Here is a 21962-nt window from a genome sequence, read left to right on the forward strand (position 1 = left end):
CATGTCTAATTTTCGTTGAAGTTTATGTTTTTCATCTAGTATTTATTCACATAACAAAACATAACAACATCACATAACGTAACAAAAACATGTTCCTTTAAGACCTATACTACCGTTCAAAAGTTTGGGATCGGGATTATTGTTTTATAAAGAAGTTTCGTCTGCTCACCAAGGCTGCATTTATTTAATTAAAAATACAGTAAAATCGTTAATATTGTGAAATATTATTACAATTTAAAATAACTGTTTTCTGTTTGAAAATGTAACTAATTCTTGTGATGTCAAAGCTGAATTTTCAGCATCATTACCCCAGTCTTCAGTGCGACATGATCCTTAAGAAATAATTTTAATATGCTGATTTGCTGCTCAAGAAACATTTATTGTGCACAGATGTACAAAATATTTGTGTACAATTTTTTTTTTTTTTCAGGATTCTTTGATGAATAGAAAGTTCAAACGAGCAGTGTTTATTTGAAATGTAATCTATTGTTACATTTTAAATGTCTTTACTGTCACTTTTGATTGATTTAATGCATCCTTGCTGGAAAAAAAAAAGTTTTTTTTTTAATTCTTCTAAAAAAAATAATAATAATAATAAAAATTCTTACTGACCCCAAACTTTTGAACGGTAGTATAAAATGTTACAAAAGCTTTGTATTTCAGATAAATGCTGTTCTTTTGAACTTTCTATTCATCAAGGAAAAAAACTGTTTTTAACATTGATAATAATAATAATAAATGTTTCTTAAGCAGCAAATATTAAAATGATTTCTGAAGGATCATGTGACACTGAAGACTGAAGTAATGATGCTGAAAATTCAGCTTTTCCAACACAGAAATAAATTACATTTTATATTAGATTCCAATAGAAAACAGTTATTTTAAATTGTAATAATATTTTACAATATTACTGTTTTTACTGTATTTTTAATTAAATAAATGCAATCTTGGTGAGCAGACAAATCTTCTTTTAAAAATATTAAAAATCTTACCAATCCCAAACTTTTGAATGGTAGTGTATATCCATTAAATAGATTATAACGAGTCTAATTCAGACATGGTGCTGTAGTAATAAATGCGTATGTTATTCATCCATGTTATTCCATAATCAAAAGACCGGCTTTGGCAGTATATGTGAGGTTTTGGTCATGAGTACTTTTAAAGGCAGACATGTGTATCCGTTTGTACTATGTGTAGAGTTTACCATGTGGCAGTCAATGTCTGAGTAATGATTTTTGTTTTTGAGTAATGAATTATTTATTTACACAGTACCACAGCAGATCAGTTTGCAAAATTAAGACAAGGTGTTTAGTCATTTGCAGTTCCCACATTAATACATGTGCGTCATATATTCAAGAGATGTGCGTCACGGTTGTGTGTATGTTTCCTATATTTTTTAGCAGCTTCAGATGTAGCTCATCCAATAAGAATTCAGTTTGAGTTGTATTTGAAATATATAACATTAAGCATTTGTACTAATGCCGGAATTATTGTTCATTATAAATCTTCTCGTATGGTTCACATCCATCACTTTCCATTCCTACAACATTTCGATAGATCATGACCGTAAGGTATAAAATTACATAATATAAATGATTTGGTCATACCGCCCACCCCTGTTTCATACACCAGTAATGAAGCTCAGAGCTCCCAGGTGTCCTGGTCTGTGATGGATGTCTGAGCTCAATCGTAGCAGGAAGTCACTGCAGAGTTCTGAGAAAGACGGTCTGGCAGAGAATTTGACTGGACGAGTTATCCCTCTACTGACATACTACCTAACACTTGTCTTTTTGCAGTCGGGCACCGCTGGCGAGGACAATGTAAAATGAGTGGGCGGCACATGGCAGAGAACAGAAACATACTTCAGTGTTTATCAAAGCTTTTCCTATTAGCTTAAGTATCCAGGGTGTGTTTCCTTGTTTAAACTGCTGTAGAACTAGAGTGAAGTGCTCTGACAAATGCTCTAAATGGAGCGGCCGAGCATTTACCATTTTATAACAAGGAGCAGCTAATAACACATCTACAGGACAAATGGTTTTCAGTTCCTGTCAGTAAATATAGCTTTCCACCATATCTGCACTTAGCACAAGTGCTCCTATCACCTCTAGCGAAGGCGCTTTCCTCCCTCCATGTGGGTCACCTACATCGTTAGTCCACATCGCTAATGCTGTTCGTTTCCACACTATTGTTTGCTTTGGCTTGAGGCACCTGTGGTGCCGTGGTACGTCTGCAATTCGTGTCACAGACCCTTTTCAGGCTGTGTGTGCTAATGTAAGTGTATTCATCTAATGTGCAGAGGTATCCTAATGCATCTTCGTAAAATGTTCACAGTTAAAGGCATTTCAAAGAAAGGCAAGGTTTTATTTTGTGAAAGGATTTTCCGATTTTTATGGGCTTTTAATGGCTGGATATGACAAGACATAAGAGGGGACAGAGAGAGGGGTTAAGCCGGGGACACACCTAACGATTAGCTGTTTTCTAAGACTGAACTGAACACACATACCGATTGTTTCCTTCGACTGGAGCCGATTTATATACTTACACATGGAATTTGAACACCGACTTGTTTTAAAAAATGGTAATAAAATGACAAGATCTCAGAGTTAAACTGTGTCAGAAAAAATAATCTTAATTATGTCAGATAACAGGTCAAAGTGTCTGAATAATTTTTGGTTAATTGTTTTGGTTAATTTTTGGTTAATCCAAATTTTTATAATTGTTACTGTTAGTCCACTGTATGAAGAAGTTTTGAGTATAATATGTCACAGTTTACTTTATTTTGCTATCCTCACTTAGATATATAGAAATATATCTTACATAAATGTACATTATTGAAAATTTAAATACAAATTTTATTATTATTATATATAATGTATATAAATTGCAATGTAATTTATGTGTATAATAAAATAAATAAATTATATATATATATATATATATATACATATATACATATATATATACATATATACATATATATATATATATATATATATATATATATATATATATGTATATATGTATATATGTATATGTATATATGTATATATGTATATATGTATATATGTATATATGTATATATGTATATATGTATATATGTGTATATGTATGTATATATGTGTATATGTGTATATGTATGTATATGTATGTATATGTATATGTATATGTATATGTATATGTATATGTATATGTATATGTATATGTATATATTATATACATATATATATACATATATAATTTTAATATTTTATTATACACATAAATTACATTGCAATTTATATACATAAATATATAATAAAATTTGTATTTAAATTTTCAATCATGTAAATTTATGTAAGATATATTTCTAATCATATATGGGACATTGACAAATAAAGCTTCAAAAATGTTTTTTTTTTTTTATTAAAAACCTTTAATTTTTTTTTTTTTTTTAGTAAAATGTACTAAAAATGAATTAAAACTAAATATGTTTTATAGAATAAATTGTATGTCATGAATTTATCCATTTTCAATTATTTTGAAAGGAAATAATGCACTGGGACATAAAAATATGCACGTCATGTCAATGACCCGTCTGTGTGTGTGTGTGTGTATTTATAATTATATTTTATACATAAAACAATATATAAATGTTTCAGTTTAATTTTCACAAGTCTTTATTAGGGTTGGGCAATGTCTACAGTACCAAATTGGCATCAGACGATGTCTACAGTGAAACATGGTGATGGACAATGACATTGGGGTGGGGGGATTTAATTAATTGGAATGCTGCGCCAATGGACACGCGTGTTAAAGCGGCACACGTCTAGAGAAAGAGAACTGGAGCTAGAAGGGCTTGAATGAAGTGTGTTTGGCTTTAGATAAAACTACTAGACGGTATAGCGCTGAAATATCATTACCACAAACAATCCTGAGACATTTGAAAATCAGTGGTTTAATTCGAATCAATTGAAATTACGATGCCGGCTCAACATCATGATGTCTGTCAGCATCGGCGATGGACGATGGCATCCTCTATCAGCCCAACCCTAATTTTATACATATTTGGTGTTTCTCCAAATTTGCTAAAAAACAAACAAACAAAAGAAACAGAAGCACATCTACACATCTACATTTACTAGTCTTCAAAACAAACTTTTTTTTTTTTTTTTTTTTTTATCTGGACCCCAAACTCCTCTACATAAGCTTTAATTTTGGGTTTTTGTTTCGATCAAAACAAAGTTTGTGTACTTGTGAAGTACATTTATGTATTTGCAGTGTCCAGTATGGAAATGCTAGCATAGTCACTAATGATACCCAATTCAAGATAGTTGGAAACCTCAGTCATAAAGAGGTGAAACATTGGGTAGCTGGGGCTTTTAAACACTCAGTGACGAGCTGTTGGTTGTTCTGAGGGGTCCTTGGCGGTGCTATCATCCTTGATTTAGCCTTGTGTTCTTGCGTGTTGAAAGCTCTGGAGAGGAGATCATAATCATATTCAGTGTCTAATCTGAGCATGAATCACGGCAATAGACAGTTTCAGTGCTATGAATTCATGTTCTCTTCTGAATCTGTTTAATTAAGCAAATCTAGAGATCTCATCGAAGAGCGCGAAATGATGCAGAGTAGTTATGAAACCCGCTTATTAGGAAGAGGTGATAAACAGCTCAAATCTAAATTAAAACACAGTACGTTTGGACAGATGTCAGATAACTTTATGCACCCGCCAGTGTGAGTATTGACCCACTTGCAGTAGCAACCAGCCTCAAGCCAACAGAAATTTGAATTTGTTTGACTTATGTGGGCTTTATTATTATGCCGTCTGTCTGCTGCGAGTCCCCAGTGTTCCAGGCAGAAAATTGAAGGCGAGAAAAGACAGAAGAGGCCTAATTTTACAGACAACCTTGACCCAGATTTGGCTGGAGCAAGACTGAGGGTCTCTGTGGATGACTTTCCCTTCACACCATCGGCTTGTGCTTGTCTTTGCACACATGAGCGTAACATCCACACAGTGTGAACGGCCATAATGTTTCATCTCTAATTGTCACATAAAAACGAAATTTTAACATTTAGTGCTGCTTAGAAACTCATGAAGCATTTGTTGATATAACTGTTCGATGATGTGACTCTCAGCATGTTTGAAATTAAACCAGCAGTAAAAGTGTCATTATTTGCTTCTTGGTTTTTGATGCAGCTGTTCCCTTTGTTCCCTTTTCCACTTTGAAAGATTGTTAGAATGGTTTGGACAGTTTTATGGCGCATGTTGCATTAGATCATCCCTACGGTCTTCATCTGGACTTCCTACCAAGGACATCCAGCTCTTTAAGCTCCTGAAGTGTGTCAAACGCTCAAGCCATCATCCAGTACCTGCCCTCATACGGTTCCTCCTGCAGACATGAATTCCAGCAAATTTGCTCTTTAACTATTCAACAGGGTAAAGTTTCCCCTCATGCATAAACATAAGTCCTTCAATACGTGTTTTTTCTATGTTCCCCTTGGTTAAAGTCAAGCAGCCTGAAGCATTTCTCTATTTTTACTTTTTCTTCCGTCTCTTCGCTCTGCGGTATGAAGAGAAATTTGTCTGCTTTCCTGCACATCCTCCTCTTTTACCCTTTCTGTCGTCAGTCCATCTTGTCATGTGTACATGTGACTGTTGACCCCTGTTGCTGAAGAGTTTTTCAATGTCCTCTGCTCAGTGAAATATTTTTCATGGTCATTTTTTCCACAGCTTATCTCTCTTCTGCAGTCCATCCTGGTGCTTTTTATGAGAGCTTGAAAGGCAGATAAAGGATTCCAAAATCAAATTTACCATGCCACCTGTCTGACATTACTTTAATTCTGTTTAACCTCCTTCGCTTCAAATAAACTGAAGAGTCCTGTATGCTGCATGGTCAAGAGAAGAGTGAAGTCATTGAATACAAGCTGGTTAAGTCCATGCTTTTAACCTCTGGGCATCTAATTCTAGTTATACCCTCTTTTTTTTAAATACTTTACTCATGCCAAAGAGCTGGAATAAGTTTTTTTTTTTTTTTTTTTAAAACATGTTACCATGCTCCATGTTACAAATGGAAGTTGTTCACCACGGCAACAAGGCTGTGACATCCATCCTAATTAGTGGTGCCTGCAAACAAAACATCACAATTAAAATGACTCATACCTCAGGGTATTAAGGGGAATTCACACAGTGACTGGATGCCAGGTTTCCCTGACATTTAAATTGGTCTCAAATTAAATATTATTTTTTTTAATTAATTAATTAATAATTTTATATTTTAAATTGAGATTTAAGTGTTTTTACATTTATTCTCTCATATTGAACAGTCAGCATGATAATTCTCTGTGAGGTTTTTTTAATTTCCTAACCACTGCCATCAATGTGGCACTTGTAAAAATGTACAAATTCAACAGAACAATACATTTCAAGGCAATCATTGTCAGATGTCATATCACCTGTTGAGAGCAATTTGTACGTTTTTATGCAGAAACCAATGGTTTATTTCAGAGAGACTGTAAAGAGATTAAACAAGTGAGTATTCTTTACAGGGTAGTACCACTTTCGGCTGTGCAATTTTTCACCCAGTAAATGATGAAATCCTTTAAATAACCAATTAAATAAGTCCCTCTTTAGTCAATTTTATCCCTTAAAAATCATCTTTGATTACCAAAATGACATATTTAAACATTTTTGTTTTTTTTTCATGTGAAAATTTCATGCCTTTCATGCCTTAAAATAGCTTGCATATAAATGAAGCAAGGGTGTAGAGTTACATTAATTTATACACCTCCACTCAATCACATGAGCTCAGAATACCTGATCCAACTGTAGTAAATGCTACACAATGGCAAGTTGAAATACTGGTTTAATTCAGCCATATATTTTTGAAGCACAAACTGATTCAGAAGAAGTGGAAGAGTGAATTATAGTCGATACTAGTCGACGTATCAGAATGGTAATGCGTTTTATGTATCACTCTCTACAATGTCGGACACATAACTGTAATTATGAACGGGGTGCGATTTGTGAAAAAAAAAACAGACGGGATGTTTTAAAATGTTTTTTTTTCCCCATTGGGAAAAAAAAACAAAACAGCGGAGCTATATATATAGAGAGAGAGACTGAGAGAGAGACAGACAGACTATATTTATCAATCGGAAGATACTGATATTTTGAATAGAATAACGAGACACAAACCTGTTCAATCGTGTTTACTCCCATTTATTTTTTATCACAATGGTTCGCTACACAACATACAAACTTTTAGTCCAAAATGCGCAGATTTGGATTAAATTTTCTTAATGACTCGCAGTAAGACAATTCTCTGCCGATCTATCAGTCAGTATTGCGTGATCATATTTTCCACATCACAGTGATGGTAAACTTCTACGTTCTGTCTCATAATACATTTATGCATCAGTTTATTAAATACAATATCTGCATTAGATCACAGTAGAGTGAGTTTTGAGCAGAAACAGTGTGTTATGTATGTGTATGTGTCATTTTGAAATAGATTTAAAGCGACTTTCTGAAAAGCGTTGCATGGATTGAGGACGCTCAACGGGAGCATTAAAGTCCATTTCTGGACTGCGTTTTACTTGTTGATGTTTTAAATAGTATTTTTATTTTGGTATTTTTATATGCTCCATCCCCCTCCCCTCCATCCCCCTCATCATGTCAAAATTTGCACAGGCAACCACCAGTCACTTTTTCTTTAAAATAAAAGGAAAATCTATTTCCCCCTGATGGCGATGATGTATTTGTACATGCAGCAGTGAGTCACACCGACGGAACAAACATACACGCTTGAATAAGAAACACTCAAGAAAGTTATCGAGTGTGAATCAAGACTAATTTTCTATTGAGGTGGGTAAATGTGCCTTTCACATAATGTATTCGGCTCATAAAAAGGCAAGACAGTAACTGCTTGACGATTGCACCTCGCTGAGATGTTCAGTGTTGGTTGGAAACGTAAGCTTCATAACGACGTTTTGAATAGGCCACATGCTGTGTGCTTTTCTGCCATCATTTTCCTCTCCAGATAATTGATGTCCTCTAAATGGTATTTTACAATTGTTCACATTTATTTCAGTTACTCATCTATTACGGGCATACGTAGGGGTTACATAACAGGCATATTTATGCCTGATGGATGCTTCTGAGAAGGATTGATGAGGCCATTTCTTCTGGTCATGCCAAAAAAAAAAAAAAAACAGAAGTAGAAAGCGAGAAGTCCGATAATAATGAGACATTACACTCCTCTCTCCCTCCTCTGAGAGCCACAGCTCCGTTTGATCCTTTTTTAGGACTCTCCTCTCTTCCCCAAAGAAATAAAATCGACAGAAAATTGTTCTACGGTTTAATTGAGCTTTACATTAAGCAGATGTCATGGAGTAAAGAATGGTATAAACGTTTTTTTACTAATCTCCATTTTATTATGACAAACGGCCGAGTCGCCACCATGCCCCGGGTACTTAAACTCTAGCTGGGTAATCAATTCAGAAGACTTGGGCTGTTAGGAATATGTGCGTGATGCGATTAGCCTAATTTCAGAGGCATTTTTTCTGTTGCAGCAGTCAAAACAGTTACATATACGGCTCTGCTGTTGTATTGTCTGCAAAGTTAAGCATATTGCATCCTGTCTGATCAATATCACTGTTTTGTGGGGTACGACAGCTTTATAGATCTCTGTAATGTATAGCATTCATATGTGGCCTCTGGCCTACATAAATGAAATGTTCGGTTGTGAATGAGAGAGATGGAGAATGTCATTGTGAGACTCTGGTCTGATGTCAAACATAAAGGCTAACTTCTGTAGCAGCCTGAGGATACATGAGCTTTGGTTCATTCGGTGGAGTTCGTATTTCACTCCAGCAGTAGTTAATTATTCAGGCTAATGGTATTTTCTCAGAGCTCTGGCAGATAATTTGTTATGTATCCCTTACTGCTCATTACTAAGTGTCCTACTGCTGGGACATAGGCCTACATAGAGAGACAGCTGGGGAAGAACTATACCTTTTTAAGACAGTGACATATTTGGAGAGGTGTGTAGACTAATCAAGCTCATTTCTAAAACCTAAAAAAAAAAAAAAGTCAAGGACATTTTGCATTACAGTGTCATGTTACAGATATTATGTCCATTTATTTATTTATATATTTACTTATTTATTTAGCCCAGCTGTTCTTTGCAATAAGAAACTGTGTGTGTGTGTGTGTGTGTGTATTCTGCCACCATACTTATGGAATATCACAAGAGAAGTACAGTAAAGAGCCTGTATGTTATTTTAGTTGTCTGGTATCCCTTTTCCCTTAATTTTCTTACATTTGTGTTACATGCTTTAATCATCTGTGTAATGAAAAACAAATTGGTTTGGCACAGCTCAGGGCTCTACACTAACATTTGCTTAGGAGCGCTCTTGCCCTTAGGGGCAGAGTCTGCCAAACTAATGTGTGATAATAAAACATATGTGCAAACATGCTCAGAAAAACCGAAATATATGTAGTACTGCAACAATTCTGAAACGCATGATTGGTGTCGGACAAAGTACTTTAGACACTTTCAAAAATAAATTTATTTCAGGTAATCTGACAACAATACAAACAGCCCAGCCCAGATGAGAAAAAGTAATGCAAAAGTAACGTAAGGCATTACTTAAAAAAAAAAAAAAGTAACTAAAGTAATGTATTGCTTTCAAAAGTAACTTCCCCCAACACTGTTAATAGCTTTATAATATCTTTATAATAACCTCCACTAGTACAAACTGCTGGATTTCGTCCTGCACATATAAGCTTAATAAAGCCTGAACCTTGTCATTGGTCCATCAGTCATATTTTTTAAACTCCATTATTGATTTGAAGCGCAAACAACTCTTACTGCACCCACTGCAACACACTTTTAAAAAATGCTGCGTGGAATCCACTAATCAGCATGTCCCACCGCCAAAAGTTGCAGAAAGCACCTTAAGTGTAATTTTCCCTTAAGAATCGCCCTTATGTTTCCCTTAAACTTAAGGGTGTTGCAGAAAATAACCGTTAAGTATTACTTAAGGGTTTCTTTAGGTGAAACATCATAAACCCTAAGAATTTCCCTTAAGTATGTATTTTTCACTTAAGTAATCCCTTAAAAAAAAGTAAGTGTTGCATAAAGCCCCTTAACCGTCATTTCCCTAAGTATAATATAAGGTGAAGTTTTCCTAACCTTAAGTGTTACACGGAGTGAGCAGGTTCAATCCAAGTCTTCTAACGAGACATGATCGACCGCTTTATATGATAAACAAATTGTACTTTAGCGGTTTATTCACATAAACATTGATGAGATCACATATGTAGCACATATCTTATATGGTCAACGGAAGCGCGAACGTTTGAGCTTCCGACACAGCCGTAATCATTTGGATGTTTTTTAATAAATGGACAAAAATGGACAGAAATCTCAATTTTGAGTAAACTATCAATTTGAGTTTCTCGTCTGGTCGTTCTCTTTCATATTTGGTTTTCTTTTTTGTTTTCCTTATCCATCTTATGTTGTTTTCTGTGAAAACTTACCACGATATGTATTAACAAATAATGTGTCCATGGCAACAGTAGAATTTTATAATGGCAAAACCTGGGATGCTGTCGTGAAACACGGCGGTTTCCCTTACCTAAGTGAACAGTTTAAGAGATTATATGCAACACCCTTAAGTCATTCCCTTAGTTAAGGGGAAATCACGCCTTAAGTGTCATACTTAAGGGAAAAACTTAAGGTGCTTTATGCAACCGGGCACTGAACTTTGCAAAAGTCCCATCGCCAAAAGTTCCTGAACTTTGAAACATTTTTACACAGAACTTCATTTAGACCCTGGTCCCAGTGGTCGAAACACACCGAGTACTACACCAAAGTCCCTTGTTCCTGGGGAAAGTTCCTGCTATGGAAACACAGCTTCTGTAACTTTTGGCCCTCTAGCAGTTAAAAACAAAAGTGCAGGCATTTTGCGGAAGAACATTGTTTTGGTTGTGCTCCGTCTCTGCATGGAGGAAAATCACAGTAGATAATGCTTTACAATGAACTATCTTAGAGACCTATACTTATGGCAATTTATCAGTTCAGTAAAATACCTTACTCACCCGTTGAGTATAAAAACACCAACAACATCTCCCCATCGCTTTTACAACATTAAGCCAATGTTGATTCTGGTTTTATTACGAGCTCTGTCGCATTCTCTCTTTGCCAGCGACTCTCAGCTGTTTTCCCTGGAGGTTCGAGATTTAACGTGTTCCGTGTCAACCTTTCTTGCTCGTTGCGACAACATACATATGCCACTCCCACACCATGCACACGTCAAAGTATATGGAGCAAATATGTTTACCGTAGAGAATCAGGGTTAAACAAAAACATGATTTGGAAGAATTAATGATCTCCTGGCTTATATAGTATAATTCTTAACAAATCAGTGGTTCATGAATATTCAAATGTAGATGGAAAATATGAATCAAACTTTTATTTTAATGTTTTGTAACTGATGATATGTTAAGTGTTATGTATGTAATAATTTGTCGTTAATGAAAGTTATTATGAAGTTAGGTTCACAGTTTGGAGTCACTAAGATTTTTTTTTTTTTTTAAGAAATTAACTTTTATTTAGTAAGCATGCATCAAATTAATCAAAAGTGTAGCAATGTTACTGTTTTAACTTTATTTTTGATCAAATAAATGCAGCCATGGTGAGCATAAGATACTTCTTTCTAAAACATTAAAAAATCTTACCAACCCCAAACTATTGAGTGGTAAAGTATACTCTGATATTTAAGTCCTGACACTGAAAAACATCCAAATATTTGGGCATATTCTTTGTTGACTTTGAAAAGCAGCCGATCGCAATGTAATTTGCATGATAGTATTACATGTTATATTATAGTTTTGTTCAGGTGTCAGATGTCACTGAAAGCATTTTCACTTTAGCACACAGCAATTTCCTCACACAAATACCTGCACTGTAGAGCCCTGCAGCATGTGTAACATGCAGAGGTCTGTAGTGCCAGAGGCAGATCAGCACTGTGTAAAAAATGATGACATTGGTAGCAACACTCCAGAGGTGTGTGCACGCGTTTCCTGCTGTGGCCTGAAATATGAGGCCTTTACCTCATTTTTTGTTATTAAGAATTCACTGCCACGGGCTAAAAAATATCCTCTTGTAGTCAAAATGGTTGTTCATTAATTATACAGATGTGCGTAGAATTCTTTGCTGTCAAATTGCATCACACATAGAAAAACATTAACATTAAACCATCCTCCAAATGAAACCGTAGCAGTACTCTGTTCCTCCTGGCCAGAGCTATTGTGGGTAATTTACTGTTTTAATGACATAAATATCTCACACAGTCTGTTTTGTAGAATTAGGCTTTAAAAATAAAGTGGTGAGTGTCGTTCTTTTAAAGCTGTGATTACGTGTCATTATTCAGCAGTAATTTATCTTCATAATTGGTGTGAAGACAGAGGCCCGTGCAGAGCGGATCTGCTGTTGGGGTAGTAACAGCTGGTCAAGGAGACGTGGCGTAGTGGTGGCTTCCTTTTCCAGGCCGGAGTTGAGTTGTCAGCTTTTAGTTGGAGCCGTGCCAGTGAAAATCAATAAAGACGGCTCTAATCGCAGAAGGAGAACACGGCCCCTCTACAAAATAAGGCTATGAAATCAACTTGGCAACCATGGCAGACGTGGTGTGATTAATTATGTTTGAACAAACTCTAGTCTGAAATTAGTCTGAAATTCAGTGACATGGTAAATAAAAAGCAGGATGTGAAACTTGCAAATTAGGGTTGAGCAAACAGTAGTTGTCTTAATATATTATTTTATTATTTATATTTGTTTTCTAAGTTTAGAACTTGCATCTGTAAAATTAAATAAAATGAGTGTGGAGGCGGATAATTAATCAAATAAATAATATATTTGTGTAATGTGTATACACTTATATATTTGTATATACATTTACATGTATTCATGCTTTTTTTCCATGTTTTTTCCAGTTTCTTATGCTCACCAAGGCTGTAAAACAATAATAATACAGTAAAACAATAATATTGTGCAATATTATTTCAATTTATGATATGTATTTTTTTTATTTTTATTTTTTTTTACAAATGTAATTTATTCCTGTGATGGTAAAGCTGAATTTTCAGCATCATTACTCCAATCTTCAGTGTCACAAGATCCTTCAGGATTCATTTCAAAATGTTCAGCATTGATAAATCATTGTTATCAAGGTTGAAATCAGTTGTGCTGCTCAATACTTTTGTGGAAACCGTGATACATTTTTTTTTTTTCAAGATTCTTTGATGAATAGAAAGATTAAAAGATGAACATTTATTTGAAATAGACTTTTTTTTTTTGTTATATTTTTAAGTATCTTTATTGTCACTTTTTGTTTCATTTAATGCATCCTTGCAGAATAAAAGTATTAATTCCTTTAAACAAAACAAAAACTTGCTTTTTGCCCAAACCAATTTTGACTGGTTGAAGGTTTCAGAGCACAAAATGTTTATGCATACACACAACCCACGATTGCTCAGTTACTCAAATAATCCTGATCTCTCTTCATTTCCTCTTCCTGCAGTGGGATCGGCAGAAACTGGCCATGGGCGTCAGGAGGAAGCAGTATTCTCGCTGAATACGGGACGCTGCATTTGGAGTTCATGCACCTCAGTGCACTTTCCGGGAGACCAGTTTTTGCTGAGAAGGTGAGCAGCAGTTCAGGCGTTACGCCTCTACAGTGCATTAAACCACATGCTGAACTAAATGTGAACTTGTAGCGGTCATGAACTGTTAGAAGAGCTGACCACAGTGACCCAGAATGACCTCTGCTTGTAGCAGTTTTATAGATGCTCGTTTCGCTGCAATTCTCAGATCTGATTTCTCACCGAATGAGTCCACTGACCTGACCTGCAATATAGACACAGACAAACGACACTATTACAAGCTTTGAATTAGGTTGTACAGACTATGAAAGTGACCTAGTCTATAGATTTATGAGTCTGTCCCCTGTAGGAATACATCGGTCACATCAAAGAGGCTGTTTACTACATTTTCAGCGGCTTACTCTAGTGGATGAGCTTAGCTATGGCTTAATAATTTGATGTGGTGATATAAGCGATATGTGCTCTGCTGTTGCAGGTAATGAACATCAGAAAAGTGCTGAATCGGCTAGACAAACCTCAAGGATTGTACCCGAATTATCTGAACCCTAACAGTGGACAGTGGGGCCAGCGTAAGTCCGAAAACATGCACACACACTGAAGAACTTCAGAAGTATTAGCTGAAATGTTATATGTTCTAGAAATTGCTAGTTTTCCCAGAAATGTCATGATTAAAATGAGCGACTTTATCCATAAGTTGTCCAGCAAAATGCTTTCTTTGAGTGGAATTGATTTACAAGTGTTTCTCTTTGAGATGGAGTGCTGATTTGTACACAAAATACTCTTGTGGTGACACTTAAAGGCAGATTCAAGACAATATTTGTAGTGGATTGACAGAGACTAAACTTTGGGAGGTGATTTGTGTGTTTTGAGTGCTTTAGTTGAATTCAGCAGGAGGGACAGCAGAAACACACTCTGGCTGTCCGTTGTGTCTGGAAGACCCTCAGGACACATTTTCTCTTTAGGGTCTCTGAATTAAAGGAGCATATTCTTTGTATTTTTAATGTCAGTATATAATATAAATTTAAAATTTGTGTTTGATACGTGTAGGGGTAGGTGACCTACCAGTAGAAACGATTAAAGCCACGGTCACACTAGACTTTGAACGTGTTGTGATATGACGTCACGGTCTACAGCGTCTTTTTATAAACATGAATTCAACACATAACTTAAAGTAATACATTTAAAATTTAAAAATATAGAACCTACTCGACTTTACTGCAAAAATATCATTCTTTTAATTCAGCCAAGAGGTCATGCTGTGACGAATCTATCTTCTGCTGGTCGCACGTCTTCACGTGATGTGAATTCACAGGTCAGAGTTCACCAACTTGAACTTTGGAACGCAGCTAAATGCGAAATTTTTCGCACAAGCTTGAGTTTCCGGTCTGACGCATTCGCATGCGTTTGAATGGAAGTCAATGGAACGAAAAGTGCAGTGTGACCGCCCCTTAACTCGATCACAGGGTGGCTGCGGGTTCTTTAAAAATCTTTAAAAATTCTTAAAGTTTTAAAATTGTATTGTAAATTTTTAAATTGTGTTACATTCAGATTTGATGGGTCTTAAATGTTTTTGTGACTCAAGTAAAAAATGTATTTGGCATTGAATCATTCATTCAAAAGATTTGTTCAAAAAACCCTGATTCATCCAGTAATGAAACAATGAATGACTTATGAGTGAATTCAACCCGGTTTTCTTAAACAGGCCATTCAGATTCATTAAACATTTTTAATAGACTGCAACAATTTACATTTCTCTGAACCCCTTGTAAATCGTGATTCTTAATTTATCCAGAATCGTGCAGCTCTAAGATATTGTTAAATTTTATATACGGTAGTATTAAAAATGTCTTAAATTTAACTTGTTATATCTGTAGACACCCCGGTAGAGATTTTGGACTATCTTCTCTATCGTGGTTACGCTCACATGACATTGCTGTGCTTCGGCATCACAAAAGCTTATCATTTGAATGCATTTTTAAGCCTTGCGGTTTAAAAACAAGTGATTTTTAAACCGTTCAAGCGCAATAAGCATTTAGGTATATGTTAGGGTGACCATATTTTGATTACCGAAAACCAGGACACTCGGCCCGGCAATACTCAAATGATACCTCGAAGTTTACTCAAAGATGCCTTACGATTTCAATAAATTATTTCATTTTCTTATAAAAATGTCTATATCTTTAGCTTTAGGGAGTTTGTCCTCGTTGTCCTCTTCATCCTGTTTTTCTTCATCATCCTTCTTTTTTGCCCTATCTATATTAATATCTATATTTTGCTGTAGAGCTGATCTTTCCCAGCAGTTTTTTGTTGCTTATCAAATAAGCAAAAAAGTTATATATATGACCATCAGCTGTTACATCACTAAGTACAAAGGAAGAGCACAACGAGTTGAACTCATTGTAGACGATAGCAAAGGTTGCTCTGCTGTTTCACAAAGTATCTATTATTCAGTTAGACTGCACAAATCATGCATATACTAATGGAAATATTATAAACTGTTACCTAGACGCTGATTTTAGACTAGTTTTCATTACAAAACCTGTATAAAAGACTCTACTGTCAGGTTAGTTGTATGTAAATATAGCCTACTTGAAATTGCAAACAAAAAATGTTAGTCCATATTAATTATATGAATGCGATTCACTTGTGGTTGTCAGTTTATATAAGCAAACATTATGCAATGCGATATTAATCATGAATTAAAATATTGCTTTTGAGCAGGTGTAGTAAAATTTTTAATTGTCAAATTAAAAAAACTTTAACAGTCAAAATTAGATTAACAAAGATGGGTGTGTGTGCTTTGTGTATTGTATTCTCAAAAATGTAAAAAAAATATGATTTTTTTTCCTCTAGTGCTTGTTTTTCAGGTAGGTCTGTTTAACTTGTGTCTTTGTTCTATTGTATTTTTTTGTCCTATTGCTTGTAATTAGTTTCTTTGTTCCTCACTGACTTTCTTTGTTCCTTTTTATATATATATATACATACATACATACTTATGTTAGGATAATATTAGTTTTAGTGATATTGTAACTGGTGATGAGATGAAATTTCAATGGTATGAAAAATGCTAATATCATAACTTTATTTAAAGCAAAAATAACGATGTTGTGATATATCATTGTCGTGAAAAAAAATTACTCATATCTTGATATAAAATTTTGGTGATATCGCCTACCCCTAGATAGCTGGATGTCCTAGTCCTCATAACATGGTTATTCTGGTCACAACCTTCCAAATAGACAAGAATGATCTACATGGTAAAATAACCAACCACAATTTGTGTTTGGAGACAAAATCCCTGAGGGCAAAGCAGAACATTATTTTCTTGCTACTGAGTTTTCTTAACTGGAACTCATGAATGTCTTTCAAAACTTTGAAACCATGAACTGCTCAAACTTTGGCAAGACCAGTGACAAGTTCTTCTTGTAGGAGCCTGGGAACTTTTAAACACGACTTTGCTTCCCAGCAGACTGATAGAAACTTTGCGTTTCCATTTGGAATTGCCGATTGCAGCCAGCTTTTGACATTTTTGAGTGTAATCTGGATCAGACGGTTCAATGCCATTTGAGGCTGAGGTTAGACAGCTGGCAACCCTGCAACTGTCAAGAAATGGCACGACTCTCTCTCACCACATCTTCATCTTGTTTTCAGGGTTAATTATGCAACACAGGCAGACAAACACACACTCTTCTCCTTGCGTTCATCCTCTAGATCAAACGTACATCAATAGTTTGGGATGTTTTATGCTGGTCTCGAGGCAACCGGAATGATGACTTCAGTGAGGCCTGCTCTGCAGTGTTAGGCGGCTTTCGTGCCGTCCTCGCTCCAAGGGATTTATTGGCGGCTTAGTCTGGAGAGCAGTGCTGTCTCAACTTCATGGTCAGCGATGACGCAGGCGCTTGATGATGAAGAGCCAGAGGAGAACAAAGATACTGCAGTGTGTGTAGTCGGGATAACACAGGAGCACAAATTCTGATGGAGGAATGTCGCCGCAGAGTGAAAAAAGAGAGAGGCTTTTGAGCTGTCAGAATGTAGCAATCCAAAACAAGGTTTCTATTTTGTGCATCGGAGCAAGTCCTTCTTTTTTAGCTTTGACAAAAGTCGTTTGTTTAGATGATTGTAAACAAAATGATGTGAGATGGCAGCAGGCTGCAGGGAAGATGGGATGATAACATACAGCTGCACTTAAAAATAGCTGTCAGTCTTTTTGCTTCACACAAGTAGCCCAGAACAGTCCTGAAGGGCTTTCCATATGGGTCAGTTGTCATGTTTGGGGTTTGAGCAACTAGTAGCTCCAGGGTTGACCCTAATGAAACGGCAACATAAAACATCCTATATATTCCACCATCTGCCCTCCTTTTACCCTTCCTCTCTTATATCTTTTCCCCCCCTCATCCTCGTTCATCAACTTGGTTTTATGTTGTCAGGAATTCTCAGTGTGTTTTAAAGCAGTTTGTCTCTTTGCAGTTTAACTTCATATGTGCGACTTGACAAAAGTTTCAAAACCAAGTAATGTGTTTTCTAAGGTGACATGAAATGAAATCTCATAGGAGCCTGAATTGGAGCACTTACAGCAATGTATTAAAAAAAAAATATTGTAAAGAATTTATTCTAATTTATTCTAATTCTATTTTTTTATTTTTTAAATTTAAATACTATTTTTACATTTTAAATAATACATTAAATACATTTTTTTTGTAAATTATTAAAATGATTAAAATTTATTTAAAAAATTTCATATTTTAATTATAATTATTATAATTTATTCTAATGACTTAATTTACTCTAAAATGTAATTTACGTTCCCTCTGTGAAACAACAAACAAAAATTATATTTTGAATTATAAATTATAATTATAAAATTATATTAAGTTAAATATATATATATATATATATATTAAAAAATTTAAAAAAAAAAATCTTCTTTTTTTTTTTTTTTTTTTTTTTTTTTTTTTTATCCATACAGTTAAAGTCAGTTTTATCCAGTGTTTTGAATCACATTGACATCCTTCAAATTATTTTGAGTTCCACAGAAGAAAAAGTCATACAGGTTTGGAACAAAATGACGGTGCGTAAATAATGGCATTTTCATTTTTTGGTGAACTATCCCTTTAAATGAATATTGTACCCAAAATAAAAAAATAAAAATAAAAAAATGCAATCATTCATTTACCCTCATGTCATTCTGTGAAACACAAAAGAAATTTAGTAGTTTTGTCGCTTCGCATTTCAGTGCTTTCAGTGAGCTTTGTTTTTAAGAACAAAATGTGGAGATATTGTAGAGTATCAGACATGCATGTGGTCTGTTATGTGTGCTTCAGTGCTGTACAGAGAGACACATTCTCAGTTGGGTAATAAGCTCAGCTGGTCTTCAGGTTTTGCTCAGGAAGCACATCAAGAGCTGACAGCAAAAACTCCTGTTTCCTATTGTCAAGCTTTTACCAACAGAAGACCTCACAGCTCCTTTTCACAACGAAACCCTTTTACCAACAGCGCAGGACAGTTTGGAGTTTCTATGTGATGTGTGTGTGAGCTAATATTACGACAGAGGGGAAAAGCAATCTTATGTGACTAAGAAGTTAAACCATCGAGCACAGTGCTGTTCAAAACCGGGCCTGCGGGCAAATCCAGTCTGCCACAAGTTTATCAATGACCTCCTGCTAAAATCTTTTATTGACTTTCTTTTGAGAATTCAGTACCCGCTTCTGTGCCTGCACTGCAAGAGAATGAAACTACTTCTCCCATTAAAATAAATGAAGCACTTCAAGAGAGATTGCTCTTGTCTACACTTAGACAAATGACTCAAAACAAAATGTATTTTTTATATAGAAATGAATACTTTTATTCAGCAAGGATGCATTAAATTAATCAAAAACATTTACATTGTTACAAATGTCGGTAGCACTTTATTTTACAGTCCTGTTCCCCACGTACACACTATGTACTTGTTATTGTAATTGCAATAACTGGGTAATAACTATTTGGGTAACTTTCCTGTAGCTCAGTGGTTAGAGCATGGCACTAGCAATGCCAAGGTCATGTGTTCGATCCCAGGGATTGCACATACTCCGATACAAAATGTACAGTATAATGCAATGTAAGTTGCTTTGGATAAAAGCGTCTGCCAAATGCATAAATGTCTAAATAAATGTCTAACTAGGTACTAACCCTGAACCTACATTATAATACCCAGTATTTTCTTAGGGAAGTACACAGCAAGTACATGTACTGTAAAATATAGTGCAACCAAAATGTCTATTAATAAATGCTCTTCTTTTTAACTTTTTATATAAAGAATTCTGTGAATTTAAAGTTTGTTTTTTCAACATTGATAATGTTTCTTGAGCAGCAAATCAGCATATTAGAATAATTTCTGAAGGATCATGTGACACTGACGACTGGAGTAATGATGCTGAAAATTCAGCTTTGAGTTTTGAAATATATTTTAAAATAGTTATTTTAATTGTAGTAATATTTTACAATATTACTGTGTTTTTGATCAAATAAATGCATCCTTGGTAAACATAAGAGACTTCTTTTAGAAACCTTAAAAAAAAAAAAAAAATTTACTGGCCCCAAACTTTTAAAGGGCACCTATTATGCAAAATCCACTTTTACATGGTGTTTGGACATAAATGTGTTAGCAGTGTGTGAACAAAAACCACCCTACAGTGATAAAAATCCAACCACTCCTTTTTTTTCTACTCCCCATGCATTGGCTGCATGAGATTCTCCAGATTTTTTGTTGTTGTTGAGTATCCGAAGTGCAAGCTGTTAAAGCTCCGCCCTCTTCTGGAAAGGGGTTAGGAGCAGCAGCTCATTTACATTTAAAGGGACACATGCAAAAACAGCGTTTTTTTTTTTTTGTTTGTTTGTTTGTTTGTTTTGTTTTGTTTTTTTTTGCTCACACCCAAATTTGACAAGCTATAGTAAATGATCTGTGGGGTATTTTGAACTGAAACTTCACAGACACATTCTGGGGACACCAGACACTTTAAATATTACATCTTGTAAAAAGGGCATAAAAGGTCCCCTTTAAATGTAAGCACCACAGCAACCACCTAAGAACATTCTAGGTGAGTTTTACATGGACAGGACTCACTTTTTCTTCAGAATGTGTAAAAATCTAGTTTAGCAAATGCTTTAATAGTGGGCTGAAATTATTTAAATAAAATTGTAGTACCTTTTTATTTTATAAATGAACATACAAAATTTGGATTATAAGCCTACATCTTTAACCACTAAGATTCTAAGCATTCATTTGCATAAAATGAACTACATGCATTGTATCTAGCGTAATCCTAGATAAGGCAAGCCTTTGTGCGCAAGGAGAAAATAAATGTGTATGTGTGTGTTTCCAAGGTGGCACGGTGAATGGGCAGTCCGTTCAGTGCTGTCCAGTCCACTGTGTGTGTGAGAGATGAGAATCTGTGGGTCGAGGAGCAGCACTGTTGTGTGATTGTCCGATTGATGATCAAGTTCATGAATATTTATACCTCATTAAGCACTTGTTTGTGTGATAGATACATCAAGAGAAATTGAGCCACAGTGCAGACAGCCGTAAAAAATACGCTTCTGAGCACAGAAAAGATAAACAAGCATTTTGCTTTAGTTTAAAGTCTTATTTCAAATGTCAAAGGTGTTTTTATGGTACTCATTTTGCACTCAGCTAAATTTCTGAATTAGGCAGAATTTTGTTAATCTTCCTCAGAGATATTCAAATTATGCAGCTCATGGGCTAAAATATACACCAGGGGCCAGTGAATAAAATGACCCGCTAATAGCTGATACTTGACTTTTATATGGTTTTAAAATGTGCAATAACCAACAATTACAGCTACATGTGCTACATCGACCTCATATTTGTATCCATTCATAAGTGCTGGTCAGACCCTTTTCATTTTCCAAAACAATGTAAATGTATTTTAGTAAGTATATATTCATTTTATTTAAATGCATTAATAATTCTTAAGATTATACAATTTCATAAATGTATGCTAATGTCTCGACTTCAAATGTTTTAAACCTTCACAAATCAATATTTAATGTTCAAGAAACATTTACTACAATTCATGTGTAAAATCAGTAATTATACTAATACACTCTAAAAAATGCTGGGTTGTTTCAACCCAAATTTGGGTCAAATATGGACAAACCCAACCGTTGGGTTAAAAAATACATTTAAAATTTTAACCCAATGCTTGGGTTTGTCCATTTTTGACCCAAACTTGGGTTGAAACAACCCATCATTTTTTAGAGTGTAATTGGGTGCATCAGTCCATTTTGCTTAAATTGTATGTTTTTTTTTTTTTTTGTTTTT

General features: G+C 34.9%; 1 protein-coding gene across 1 annotated transcript in view; it reads left to right on the forward strand.

Moving 5' to 3' along the window:
• The window catches only part of man1a1 (mannosidase, alpha, class 1A, member 1), a 132837-nt gene that overhangs the window by 89640 nt on the left and 21235 nt on the right, over positions 1–21962 (forward strand). Inside the window, exons 6-7 of the mRNA XM_067384301.1 lie at positions 13561–13684; positions 14118–14211. Of these exons, the coding sequence (XP_067240402.1) occupies positions 13561–13684; positions 14118–14211 (218 nt within the window). The remainder of the gene's footprint in view (positions 1–13560; positions 13685–14117; positions 14212–21962) is intronic.

This window comes from Chanodichthys erythropterus, chromosome 4, assembly GCF_024489055.1.
Source record: "Chanodichthys erythropterus isolate Z2021 chromosome 4, ASM2448905v1, whole genome shotgun sequence".
In the NCBI taxonomy this organism is placed as follows: Eukaryota; Metazoa; Chordata; class Actinopteri; order Cypriniformes; family Xenocyprididae; genus Chanodichthys; species Chanodichthys erythropterus.